The sequence below is a fragment of the Rhinolophus sinicus genome, linkage group LG02 (genome assembly GCF_036562045.2).
Source record: "Rhinolophus sinicus isolate RSC01 linkage group LG02, ASM3656204v1, whole genome shotgun sequence".
Classification (NCBI taxonomy): domain Eukaryota; kingdom Metazoa; phylum Chordata; class Mammalia; order Chiroptera; family Rhinolophidae; genus Rhinolophus; species Rhinolophus sinicus.
In genome coordinates, this window is record NC_133752.1 from 173,926,273 (window position 1) to 173,940,910 (window position 14,638).

Below are 14,638 nucleotides of genomic sequence, written 5' to 3' on the forward strand. Positions count from 1 at the left end.
AGGCCACATCTTAGGAGTAAGGAATAAGCTCCAGGACAAAGGGATTTACCTGAGGGCTAAAGGCAAAACTGAAATATAGCTGCCCTAACCAAATGTAAGACCAAGTCTCCACGAATTCAAAGTGACTGGCTAGTCTTTAACTGCCTGATAGAACAAAAAGCAATACCGTTCAGAGGAATATAACATAATCCAGAGTCTCAACAGTGTGTTATCTAGCCAACAAAGGTTTTACAGACATGCGAAGAAACAGAAAAATGTGACCCCAAAACAAGAGGAAAGGCAATCAACAGAAACAGACTGAGATAATCTAGATGTTAAAATCAGAAACAAAACAAAACAAAACAAAACAAAACAAAACCTACTTTAAAGCTTAAGCACCTGAAATGATGCTCATAATGAGTAATAACAGATGGAGACCGTCAGAAGAGAAATGGAAACAAACAAAAAAAGATTCTAAGACTGAAAAAAAATACAATATCTGAAATGAAAGACTGCATTGGATGGATTTAATAGCAGGTTGGCAATGACAGAAAAAAAAGTTAGTAAATTTCAGGACAGATCAATAAAAATTAACAACAAACAGATCCTCAGTGACCCGTGGAACAATATTAAGTGGTCTAACAGACAAGTAATTGGAGTCTAAGGCGAGAACAGAAAGAATGGGGCAAAAAAAAATTGAAGAAATAGTGGCCAAATTGTCCCCAAATTTAGCAACAATAACAACAAAACAAAACTTAAAGATCCAACAAGCTCAGCAAATCCCAAGCAAGATACATACAATGAAAGCTACACCCAGGTACATCATAGTCAAATGAAAATCTTGAAAGTAACCAGAGAAAAAATTATGGGAAAAAGTTATGTTACCTATGGCTAACTTCTTTTTCAAACAGAGAGAGAGAGAGAGAGAGAGAGAGAGAGAGAGAAACAAACACGTGCACAAGAAAGCTATGGATGGAGACCTATAGATTGAAAGAGACTTAAGAGACACATCAACCATTTGCAATGTATAGACCCTTGCTTGAATTCTGATTCAAACAAACTGAAAAAACATTTATGAGATAGTTGGGAAAATGTGAATATTAACAGGATATTTGATGATATTGAGGAACTATTAGTTTTCAGGTGATGTGACAGCTCTGTGATTATTTTATAAAGGTCCTCATCTTTTCACATCTGTATTGATATATTTACAAATGAAAATACGTATCTGGGATTTGCTTTACAATATCCTGGGATGGTGAAGCAGAGAGTAGGTGTGGCAGAGAGGAAACAAGATTGGCCATAATTGGTCATTGAAACTGGTGATGGGTACACAGTGGCTCATTATATAATACTCTTTACTTCCGTATCAGTTTAATATTTTACACTATAAAAAGTTTTTTTTAAGTGCTTAATCAACCTTGCAAGAATACAGGTTGGGATGGTAAGTACTAACTTCCTCACTTGAACCCAAATGCAAATAAAAGCTTACAGGGTACTGGTTAGGCCCATGGAGTTAACTTTCATGGCTGAGCTTATTAATACGAAAGAAATGATCTACAATCTTTTGGGGATGAGGCAAGTTTTCTCTTCATAGCTAATATGGATCTCAATTCTGCTGTCCACAAAAATGAGTTTATCTTTTGTCCATGGTTTACTTTTCATTTGTTACAGCATATGATCATTGTAAGCAACTATTTAAGACATTTGCATTTTGAAGTTTCATGTATTTTCTTCTCAATGCCATTGACAGAATGTCTCCTTTTCCTGAAAAGCTTATTAAGGTTTAAAAATACTTAAGGATGATGACCTGTATTGAAAAATCGTATTTCCTGAATCCATTTCCTGTCTTATAATTTTTAAAATGGACACAGGCGTCGGCCAGCACTCTGGTTACCTGCAGGCTTTCTTTGATGTCCTGTGCTGCCAGGCTCAGTGTATGGGTGTGCACTCAGGGCAAGCCTTAGGAAGTCTGGGAGGACTACGAGAGGAAGAACTTTCATGCCAAGGGTAGAAGAGGAACTGATGTAATGTCCTGGAGAGATTTCACTCTCTGTTCCTGCCCAGATCGTTGGGAACAATGAAGGCGGGAGACAGTGCTCTGGATAATCAACTCAGATTTTACTTTTGACTCAGGATCCCGGCAGAAACAGGACTTGGAGGAGCTTGATTTATTTCTTTCTCTGCAGACACAACTCAAAGAGGAAGTACTTGATGAAGTTGATAACATTAATGGTAGAGAACTGGATCCACAGGTATTTAATTCCAGGCTTCTGGTGGTCTGGGCACAACTACTGTCAAGGCTGAAAGGCCTGCAATGAGACCTTCCAAGCTTTTGTTTGAGTTTGCAAAGCATGCGCCCACGGATGGAGACGGCTGTGACGTGCCTACCCTGCTGCCTGCTGCCTCTGTTATTATAAGTTGGCAGCAGGGTATGGAAACTTATGAGACCAGAGCCGGCAGGCAGAGAAGCTCCGGACACAGGAAATGCACTGAACGGACAGTGGGTGCATTAAATCCCCCAGATGTAGGAGTCTTCTGTCTAAAACAAGAAGATTTTTTTGGTCTGGCCTTGATGTCTGGGTTTGTTCTTGGTGAATTGCCCAGCTGGAAAGCTGGGAAATTATCCACATTGTCATTGGTCTGAAGGTCTTGATATAGGAGGGAAATGCTCAAGGAAGAAGGAGGGAAAGTCACACATAATTAGTCAGTGTGGGCGTGGAAAGAAGGGGGGAAGGGGGGGAAAGACTAAGGACTGGTAGGGAACCTATTCTGGTTGAAAGTGTTTTCTGATCCCAAACCTTTCTCTTTGTAGACCTCTTTTAGACACAAAGAATCCCTTCTCACTACCAAACAGCCCAAAATAAATTAGGACTTTAAATGTGACGATTACAAAAAAAGTCTGATTTCTTGTCCTCTTCCTTTTAACTTATTAGGAAAGGTTCTCTACTTTAAAAATCATCAAAATTTGACCCAATTTAATCATGTTATAAATAATGAAAAACTAGTAAACCTAAAAAGAAAAAACAAAACTGCCTTTGGTTAAAGTCATGGATTTTGACTGGGAAATTTCCAGGGTAGAACAAAGGCTAAGATCAAGTTTGTATCTTACACACCAGGATCACATGTTCACCATCATGCTTTCCCCAAGGCCATGTTTGCTGAGGAGAGAAGAAGTCTCAGGGAGATGCAAATCAACAAGCCCAGCAAGGAAATCTCACTCACAGCGTCAGTCCCCAGTGTCCCACGATGTTCAGGAAGGGACCATTTCCCAGCACAATATATTGTAAAAGATTAGTGGGTACCCTGAATGATATAAAGAGCTATATAGAGATTAAAGGCTTTAGGTCTTGAGATAGAATTCAAAACAGATTTCATATACACACTTAGGTTCTATCATCCCCTGTTATGGGTGGAACTGTGCTTCTTCCCACTCAAAAAAAATTTGTATGTTGAAGTCCCAATCCCAGTATCTCAGAATGTGAACTTATGTGGAAATAGGGTCATTGTAGATGTAATTAGTTAAATAAGGTCATATTGGAGTAGGATAGAATCAGCCGAGACTTTTCACTGACCCTTTTCCTGCCCCGTTCAATGTATTCATCTCAACAAGTTGTCAGTGTTGAATTCCCTTGTAGGGCTTTCGTGTGGAGGGTATGATTCACAGATGTTTGAGGTCATACACAATAAATCCTATGTAAGCTCCTAGAATTTTATAAGCATTTGGTGAAAGGGCCTGAGAGAAACAACACAGGTGACTTGCAGGACTCTGAGGCTTAATCTCCATTACTGTGGGTGGGATGGCCTCCAAACAGGCTACCTCCACCAGTGGCTCAGTACGGAGAGCAGAAGCAGGGCTCCTGGCTGCAAGCTGTGTTTGCAGGCAGGCGGGTGCAGAGGAATCTCCCTCGGGCTCAATAAAGCAGCACAAAAGAAGTGAATGAAGAAATCAAGGGATCAGATTTCAAATGAGCCTCTTAGACCTGTGGGGGTAAACCGTGTAAATCATTTACAGGGTGGTCAGGGTGGTACCAAGATAAGGCGGAGGAGTGCGGAAGGGGAAAGCAAGAGAATGCCAACTGAAGGCTTCCTTCTCTGGAAGTGAACCCACACTGCTCTCAGTGCCCTTATCTCAGAGAAATCAGATGACATTTCCCGACAGGTAAGAGGAAGGAAGTTTCTTGAAGACTTCCTGGCTACCTTGGGGGGAGTTATTTGTACGTATTAGGATCTTCTGCCCCTAAACTTCTGGGCTAAGAGCAGCCTCTACAGCATTCATTGAAGGAAGCCAGAGAAAGCAGGGAAGGCAAGTCCATCCATCACCCAGTGCCTCCACATTTCCCCATCACAATCAAATGCTGTATTGGGGTAAGGTCAAAGGGTAAAAGGTCATGCTGCCCCAGACCCTGAAATATAGGACGTAAAGCAGAAAGAAGAGGTCCTGAAGAGGAAAAGAGTTAGAGAAGAGTGGAATGAGGCCTGGTCAGGGGCAAAGCTGTTAACTAGTTCCCTGGGGACAAGAAGCCAAGCTCTGGGCCTACTTTTCCTCTGATGGGCCCTCACCACCTCCTGTCAGATCCAAGAATCACAGCATTGAAAGGGGCACAAAAAGGTTAATCTTATAGTTCTTAAATGTGAGAGGAGACAGCCAGAAGACAAATAGGTTCCAAAGGGGTCATGGAGGACCTACCATGTGCCAGGTATTGTGAGGTAACAAAGTACAAACAGTGCTCATTTTCAAAACAGGCTGTGTCCTGAAAGTAATCAAGGCTGGCACTTTCAATGTATTTTCCCATAAAAATAGTGCCACAGAGCGTACCCAGTTAATCCATGAAGGGGTTCTAGGATAACGGCGTGGGAAGGCAACAGGCCTTTCCTATATCCAGGATGCACAAATGTGATGTTTGCACAAAGTGCATGCAGTTGCAGTAATGGGAATGGTTAACAAGACAGGAGGTAAGAAAACAACCGACTATTGCACAATAATGTGAATACACTTAACACTAAATGTAATACTAAATGTAGAGCTGTACACTTGTAAGTGGTTAAGATGCCAAATGTTATGTGTATTTTATCAAAATTAACTTTTTAAGTTTATTTACTTGTTTTTTGAAATTTGCCTTTTTTTAAGTTTAAAGAAAAAAAGAAGGGGGAAAAACACCTAACCAAATAGTGCTAAGAAATATCAAATAATAATAATAGCATTTATTGCTTGCTATGCGACGGATGCTATTCTAAGGGCATTTCCCATATCAACGTGCTCCTTTCTTACATTAGTCCTAGTCGATAGGTACTGCTGTTTTCCTTCTTTTACAAATGGAAACCGAGACACAGGAAGTTAAGTAACTTGCCTAAAGTCACAGAGCTGGTGAACTGGGGAGCTGGGATTTGAACAGGTGGTCTGGATCCAGAGTGCACACACACACACACCACTAAGCTCGCTGGCTCCATCGTGCATTACACGATTACTATGGATTACAAAGATGACAGACCCCAGCCAATGGCCTCCCTGACACTTCAGTCATCAATGTGATACCGCCAAGACTAAAGAATTGGGGATGTTTTTACAATAATCAGTAATAAGATGTGGCCCAAGCAGCTCAAAACTTCATCTACCCTGTTGCCTACTCAGCAGATGTCCTGTGGGGCTGGTTCTCAACGGGGACGATGGCCAATGTTTCTGCTCTCAGAAGCCAGTGCCTGACTCAGAACCCACATTTCTCACAGGCGGGGGGATGTCTGGCGTGCGAAGTCCATTCATCCCGAGGCAGTCAATGAGCTGTGCGCGTTCATTCAGTCTAAGTTAGTATGCGTTTTTAATATCATGAATTGAAGACATACACTGGTGTCTCAAAAGTTATCTTTGACTTTTTCTTTTTGTGTAGATTTGGCAGTTGAAGTACTATGAAGCAGAAAAGGTATGAGCAGGCACGCTGGGACCTGTCACGGTGTGTCCCAGGTAGAGGACCTGACTTGGCATCCTAATCTCTGCAATTCCACTCATCGTCATTCCTTTGTTCCATTTTCAGGGTGCTTGCACAAAAGACATTAATAAAAATGTGATTTTGGTTGGCTCCTTCATGGTGCTGTGTGACGAACATGGCACTTGAGTCAAGTGACCTAGGGTTAGGTCTGAGCTTTGCTCCTTTGTAGCTGTATGATTTGGGCAGATTTTATTTTACTGCTCTAGCCCCAATTTCTTCATCTATAAAGTGGGAATAATATTGCTTCTTTCAAGGCTGGTTGTGAAGATTAAATGATTTAAACATGTAAGAGCTCAAAACAGGACATGGTATGCAACAAGGACCCAATAAGTGTTAACTCTCATTTTGTTATTATGAAGCAGATCTATACACTTCATCATCTGTAATTGTCTCATTTAACTTTTGTAAGCTGTCCTTCCTCCAAAGCAGTCTTTGGGCACTTGGATTTTATGGGTAGGGGAGGGAATAGGGGTAGTATTTACTTCAATAAAGTAATCATATAAATAAGACTGAGCGCCATCCCAGAACGCAGGCCACCATCCCCACCCCCGACAAACACGTGATGTCTCTCTACTCTCTGGGCCATTACCCTGAGTTGGTTGAAAAGAAAACTGAGAACAATACCATTTCGACACTTGAAATTTCTCATCATCGCTTCCAACTTCCACATCCACCTGGTGACACAGCTGCCCAAGGGCAGAACTTTCACCTTAAAACTGTGTCCACTGCTGCAGAAACAATCACAGCATTGCACGCGTAACTATTTTCAAATTAAAGTGACTAAACATCCCCTCCCAGTCTCTTACATGGGGCATAGGAGAGGGTGGGGTGGAAGAGATGAAACTGTAAGAGGGTCCCGCAAAGGAGTCACGGAATAAGAACATTCAAGAAACAAAGGTCTTGTCCCTTCTCCCTAGAGACTCGTGTGTGTCCACGTAAACCAGATAACTGCCATTCGGAGACGAGCCCAGACTGAAAGCATATTTTATAACGCTTTGTGAGCTTTTAGGAAATCACTATTTAAATAATTATAACACCAAAGGACCAGTGGCAATTGAATATATACTTGGGGACAAACCTTTTCTTTTAAGTATTCCATGGGCGCTGAAAGTAACTGATTTTGGAACCTATGATATCAAAAGAAGCTGATATTACAACCGTTGTGTGACAGAACAAACTTATTTTATAATCATTTGCTGGTCTAAAATGTCTTAAACATGTTTTGCCTCCTGGTTTTGGTGAAAAAGTTGTATCATTGTTTATTTTGTCTCCTTCCTTTATTCATATTATGCAGATAAAATGGGTCACAACAATGAAAAAAAAAGGAATCTATTTAAAGTGAGATTTTCATCGTGAAACAAGTGAATGACACTACTCTTGGTTTTGACTACTAAGAGGGGTAATATTACCAGAAGTTCTTGATAAGGCAGACAAATGAGAACAGAAGAGAGATGTTCAACTGTCTCTGAGCAACTCCAGGCAGACACACTTAGGATTTTCTGGAGTCTAGTTGCCTATGACCCTGAAGGTAGAGAATGTCTCTTTTTCATCTTCGTATTACCCAGGAAGGCTCAGACCTTGGATAGAAGGTTAGGATTTGAGTGCTGTAAGATGTGAGACCATTTATTCTAATCCCGTCTTACAAATGGGGTAACTGAGGGCCAGAGCAATGAGAAACAGCCCTTATGACTGTCCTGGAAGAATGGAGGGTTAGAACCTGCTTTCCTGACGTCCATCTCATTCTTTAAAAATTTTTATCTAAGCTGTTCCAGTTTGTCAGGGATGGTTCTGGTTCATACATATTGTCCCAGTTTACTTGTTAGAGTCCCATTTTATTGTCATAAATGTCTCAGTATGAATGAAAAATTATAAAGTTACCGTAGTTATATAATACTGCACTCTTCCCATAAGTAAATAAGGGAGAATGGAAATGCTGGTTCTCCTAGGCCTTGGTGGTAGTGTGAAGACTGCTTTGCATAAGGCATGATGTGATTTCAGAACAGTGTCCCTTTGGGAGATAAGGAGTGTTTACAAAATAAAGGGTTTGAATTAGTATGATCACCCTCCTCTCCTGTCAGAGCCTGGAGGGGGGGCCTCTGAGCGAAGGCCAACTTCCTAGCTTCTGGCACTGCCAGGTGGCTGCTAGTAAGGAAGGTGAGATTCCAATGTCATGTGCTCGTATGAGGTATTTGCAGGGAACTGCTGCTGATTACGCAAGGTACATCTGTATTGTGATATAAATTCCTATTGTGAAATTATGAATGTCTGAATTGGTTAAGCCGGTGGCAGTGATGAGGTGAAGTCACAGGGGGGTTGAATGAAGCTCTGTGTTTGTACTTCACTCTGCATGCCTCGCTGTGCCAGCCTCTTTCGGGGCTGAGTCAGGCCCTGTCTGAAATGCCTCTGTTCTCCTTCCATTCTGTTGTATTTCTCTCTGTGCCAAGTCAACAGCAACATACTATTACATGGTACTGTATTCCCAATTATGTACACTAAATCATTGGGGATATAATATTTGAGATGTATGATTTCACTTTACAGACTTTTTTTTCCCCCAGGGCCAGATCTTTCTGTATGTTAACATATGCCCACATTAATGTGTTACCATCACAAGTACATATAACAGTATAGATACAGTATTGATTCTAGAGACAATGCATGTTGAGCGTGATATTTTTTCTCATTGGTGGAGACAAAGAGAAAGAGGTGGGAGGTGGTTGGAGGTAGGGAAATTGTACGGTCCATTCACCTCTCGATGGTTCCTTTGTCACCAAAGGCACCCATATATCTGGCGGTCTGGGGGCAAGCAACCTCTTCATGTCACCTCTGTGCCTTCTACGGCTCTTCCTATTTGCTATGATTTGATAAAGACCTACACTTCCCTTCTTGTATGTCCACGTGTTCATCTGAGGGCATGCCCCACATCTGATCGGGTGAAGGAGAGGGCACGTACTCTCAGATTCTGTTTCCTCGCTGACAACTTTAAGGAATGGTCCCTGAAAACACAGTACTTTTCAGAGCTGGGTCTGAAGCAGAGGTAACTGGTTCACAGGGCGATGAAGCCTTGACCTTGGTCTCATTTGCTCCATTCTTTTACCGACTGAGCTCACCACCACCATCATGACACTCGAGAGCATAACTCACAACTCATTACTGTGTAGGTTGCGGCACATCTGTATTTACTTGGTTTGAGAGTAGCTCTGAGAGTAAGCCAGCTTTCTCTATTGATTAGCTCTTGAAAATGAGAACAACAACAAACACACCTACTTATGAGTCAAATCAGGCCAAGGAGGAAGGATCTGTGATGAGGTGAGACCGTCAGCCTCCAATCACATGTGGGAATATAGGGGGGAATAGAAATTCCAAATGGTATTTTTTTTTTTTTTTTATAATGAGAAAAAGAGCGAAAAGGAAAAACCAAAACCAAAACCAAAACCAGAACCCATCACACACCTTTTGTATCTGAAGAGGAAGGCAAAGTAATATGATTCTTGCCTTAAAGGTAAAATGATTCTTGCCTTAAAGTCAAGCTTCAGTAAACCCACCTCCTCTTGTCTGGAGTAGCTGCTGACTATTATGCAAGCTGGAAATATACCCACAGGAAGAGCAAAAAAACCCAGAAGAAACTGAGTTGGGGGTGGGGGGGGGCAGCTGTTAAAGTTAGCAAGAATAAAGCGAGAGGAAGAAAGGATGAGAGAAACAGGCAGGGAGCAGGCAAGAAATGCTCGTTTATTCCCCATCACGGAAGCGGAAGCGAAGGGACCTGCTGTGAAACACTTGGCACAAGAAAGAGATGCCATCGCCTGGAGTCAGGCTCTCTTTTGTGAAGTGTTAATTAAGAAAACAAATAACTTCTCATTCTCTAAACTTGCCAATAACAAAACAAAAATACTAGCCCTGCTCTTGGGGCATGATCTATCAATGTAAGGAAATACTCCAAGGCACCAGGGTTTCAGGCCCCTAGTAATCTGGTCCTAAGAAAAAGCACAGGTTTAAAAGTATTACTTTGTGTCCTCACGTCTGTTATCTAAGCGATCCTGGCAGGAACAACACGTGGGCTTAACACTCAGCAGGGGCACTACCCATCACTGTTCAATGGATGGTGCACAGAGTGAGATTTTTATACCCTATTTCTGTACCCAAACACTTGCTTTGCAACTATGTCCAGGGCCGCAATTCAATTCTGGTCTTTTGTTCTGTTTTCTACCGGTGGTTTTATGACGATCAGCAGACAAGGAGAAGACTGAGAAACTGCTTTTGGTGCATGAAGAGGAACCTCCGGCCCACCACACAGTTCACAGGGTTTGGGTATTCCCACCCCCCCCAACCCCGCTTTTACTACCCTCTGCTCACAACTCTCCAATGCCTCCCCATTACTGTCCTCCACATAGATTGGTGGTTCCAATCTAACCTCCTGGGACTAGCTCTGCAAAGGCAACAAGTTGATCATTGCTGAAGCAGGGTGATGGCTCACAGAAGTGTATTTAGTTCATGCTCTCTCTTTGGGATATGTTTGAAAGTTTTTGATAACAAAAGATTGGAGGGAAAAAAAAAAAAAAGATAGACTCTACAACCCAAGCCATCTGACTGCTCTCTGTCCCAAGGACTTACTCCAGCCTGTCATTCCCTGAGTCTAGAATGTTCTCCATTTAATCCCTGCTTATCAAAATCCTGCTGGACCATCAAGGAATCGCCCAGAGACACCTCTTTCATGAAGCTGACCCTGCTGCCTGTACCTGGATGTCATTCCCCTTCGACTACCTCTTCAGACATAACTGCTTCCTATGACAGTTATGCTTAGACACTTACGGGTGTATCTATCTCATTTCTTCACCTAGATTGTGAGTCACAGAGAAGTAAGAGTATATCTTGTTCATCTTGGCATTTCCCCCAGGATCTTACACTTGTTAATAAGCACTCAATGATTTGTTTGTCGAGTGAAAAATGAATCACATGAAAAAGAACAACGTATCAAATTAGCAATGAAATCTCTTGGATATGTCTCAGTCTCAGGCAAGGAAAGAGAAGTGTCCTCGGGTACCTTCTTCGTGGTTCTGATGCAGTATGACTTCCGGCTGTGTGTGGATAGAGTTTCCAGGGTGGAAGAACGGTGAAAAAAGAATCCGGGGTTTCCTCTGCTTCAGAATATGCTGAAGGAGTTCATAGAGCACGTCACCTGGAAGGAAACAGAAAAGAGAAATAGTGAAACTGGAACATTTTATTCAACTTTTTTTTTTTTTTTAGCATCTTTTCTTTTTTTTTAAATTAGTTTCAGGTGTACAAAGCAACATAATAGTTAGATATTTACTTATTCTACTATGTACTGGGCTTCGACTCGATGCGTGGCACTGGACAAAGGACACAACGTCACATGAGCAAGATGGGCATGCCAGCTACTCTCCTAGAGCTTACAGGGGACAGACAGAGGTGCCACTTGGAACCCAGAAAGTCAGAGCCTCGTGATCTTTCCTTAATCGAACTTTTTGATTATGAAAGTAATATGCAATAAGTTTTCAAAATGCTGAAAACCAGAAAGGAAACAAAACTCAGCTATTATCCTATCACAAGAGAAAGGAGCCCTGTTCATCCTACCTATAGTTATAGACTTAGGATCAGGCTGATCATAGCTTAGTATCCCTCTTAGTAGCTGCGTAATGACAGTGCATCACACGGATGTACCAGACTTTATTCGAATTGTGAGTTGTCCCAATTTATTGCTATTATTGTTGTGAAAAATATTCTTTCACCTATGTCTTTGCCTGCATTTCAGATTATTCAAAGAATTATGAAGTTATTAAGTATGAAAATTTTTAATGTGCTGATGACAACTCAGAGATTTTTCATAGAAATCTTTCCTGCAGAAAAACAAAACAAGAACCAAACAACATGCTTTTCTACCCAACCAGATCGCAGGCAGGAAGAGAATAAATATGAAAAAAATTCACTAGTCTGGTCAGCGGTACTAACTACTGAAGATACCCTACAGAGAACTGGCACGTTGTGGGATGCTTTCCTCCTTTAAAAATACAACACGGGCATTGCTCCAAGGTTCCAGAATCTCCAGAAAACCTTCACGTGTCAGCTCTTTGCAGAGGGTCGTAGGGCTAGTCTGAGCTGGAGCACTCTGTTCTGATACATTTGGTATTTGAAGTGTCCATGGAGGAGATAATTAGCCAAAACCCCCCAAAAAACAAAATACCAAAAACCTGTCGTGATCTTGTCCCACCCCTTTGGCTTAGATCCAACTTTAAAATGCAGGTGGGCGCCTCAAAGCCCCTTAGGGGTGGATGATTAATCTTTAAAATACCACAGGCTTTTGACTGTCTCCCCACCCCCTTCCACATATAGATATGAAGTTAACAATTGTAGCAAACAATGGGCTTTTAACTCTAATTTTAGCCATTTTTAACAGATTCTTTAATTGACAACTTAATTTAACTGCATATTTTGGGCTGTAGATATTGCTAACTTATTTTTTCTTTTACACTCAGCTTGAACCTGAGAAACACTCCACATTAATTTCTTTCTGCGAACCTCTACTCCTTTTCCATTTGTACCAAATAAAGCTCCATCATATTCTATTCTAAGGGATTTCTGAGGTCCCTTGTGTCTTTGCTTTGGCTTTGTTCTTTCCTCTACCTTTGAATTTTGGTTGATATTAATATAACTTACTGCCACTATTTACTATTATGACTAAGTTAAAGCAAAACACTTTAAAGAGCTGAAGATACCATGTCACTTGGGTATTTCCTTTTAATGAAATTGGGCAAGAAGACGCAGAGGTAGTCTAATCAGACTTTTAAAACTGTTCTATATAAGGTAGAACTGTGGCACACACAATTGCGTTTTGGGACGTAGGTTTGGATTCCATGAGCTGGGAAGACTTTGGAGCTCATGGAATCCAAACCTAGCAGTCGTGGTAATGTCTGTGATGAGACGAGGTTACAGAGCCTGAAATACAGTCCTATTTTAATGATTCATATTCTTAATCGCTTACAAAAATAAGTCCCCAATCAACATTTTGTTTTGGTTTAGTGTAATGTCTTCCTGAACTTTTCTTAATTTACATGGCCTCACACTCGCTGGGTTTTATCCCATAGGTTTGAGCAATGCTTTATTTCTATAATATGCAGAAGAGAAAATGAAAACACTGAAATACGTGTTCCTGATGATTACTATTACTAAAAAAAAAAAAAAGGGTCAGTAATTAGTGTATCCATTTTGGAAGGGGAGATCAGGAAATATAAATTTAGTGACTGTGAAGGTGTCTAACTTTGTTCATTTAGAGAGGCATGTAGACGTGGCAGGAAGGCACAGACTGCAGATGTGGGCTCCTCAGGCTGGAGTGACCTTGTCCGCCCAGGTGACCTTGACCAAGTCCCCGAACTTCTCTGCAAAAGATGCTAACAACATCATCCACCTCTTTACTGTTGAGGATTAAATGAGGGGAATGTTGTGAAGCTCCATTCGAGCAGGGTCTGTTACACCCTAACCTCTTCCTGGAGGTCCCTCTTAGGGTTGGAGAAGCTCCGACATGTGGTGGCTAAAGACAGAGCTGGAGAGTGGGCAGGTCACTTTCTTTGCTGTGTTTCCATTTTTCGACGTGTGGACAGAGTAATGCAATACAGTGGAATGGGAAGAGTCTGTGCTCTGGAGTCAGACCAGTGTCATAGGCACGTACTTGAACACCTCTAGGCCTCAGTTCCCTCCTCTAAACAATGGCTTGTTAACAGCATCGACCTCATGGGATTATTGTGAGGAGTCGGTGAGGTACTTCATGTCATGAACTCATCACCGCATCTGGCAAACAGTAATAACTCAGCAAACACTAGATGTTGCTATGACCACATCTGTCACCACCACCACCACCACCACCATCATTATTATTGATATCATTAAAGTGGTTTAGGACAGACTTCTAGGCCGCTATGGAGGTCTCATATATTGAACAAAGGAGGAGTGTCTGGGCATGGTCAGTGCTATGTTCCACCTCCACAAAGGGCAAAGGTTAACCGAAGTCATTCACCTTTCTTGGCCTCTCTGGCCTGGTGGACTAAGTCCACAGTGGGGCTGACATGTGCTCTGCCTTTTACTTTCCCAGTCTTCTGTGCTGGCTCTCTCTGCCTCTCATCCCAAAGTTGCAAAGGGTGCCAGGCAGAGAAGGTTCGTCTCTGAGTGTGTGTGTGTGTGTGTGTGGGGGGGGGGGGGCAGGGGGAGGAGCAAATGAAATGGAACTCTGCCAGTTCCTTCCCTAAACCATAAGCCTATTGTGAGAACTAGTAAGATAACATTCATAAGCACCACCTGTGACAGCTGGCTAATGGATGGGAGCAAAGGCCCAAGGTCCCAGGTTCCAGGCCAGGAAAATCTTAATTCTAAGGTCGTGGAACATAGCCATAGCTAGATCTGTCCATTCACAGACATGTTTCCTCAGCAACCAGAGGCTCAGTTTGGGAATGTGGGTGGCTTGGCACAAACTCGCCACTACTGTGGGGGGCGGGAGGAACCCACTTACTGTGCATATACCCTGTGTGTGTATGATTGGCAGTAATAGTTTGTGCCTGATAACAGCTTGGAATCTTAGACCTAGAGAGGATTCTAGAGGTTTCTTACATCAACTCAAACTTGTGTTTAGTAGAAGTCCCTTGCCTCCCCTTCCTCTGCCAAGAGGTAGC

At 42.0% G+C, this 14,638-nt stretch overlaps 1 protein-coding gene across 4 annotated transcripts in view; it reads right to left on the reverse strand.

The window, feature by feature from the left end:
* Positions 1–14,638, reverse strand: part of ETV6 (ETS variant transcription factor 6) — a 219,982-nt gene that overhangs the window by 22,873 nt on the left and 182,471 nt on the right. For all 4 annotated transcript variants that reach the window (XM_019744766.2, XM_019744767.2, XM_019744765.2 and 1 more), the window contains one exon: positions 11,005–11,139. In XM_019744766.2, coding sequence (XP_019600325.1) covers positions 11,005–11,139 — 135 coding nt within the window. The remainder of the gene's footprint in view (positions 1–11,004; positions 11,140–14,638) is intronic.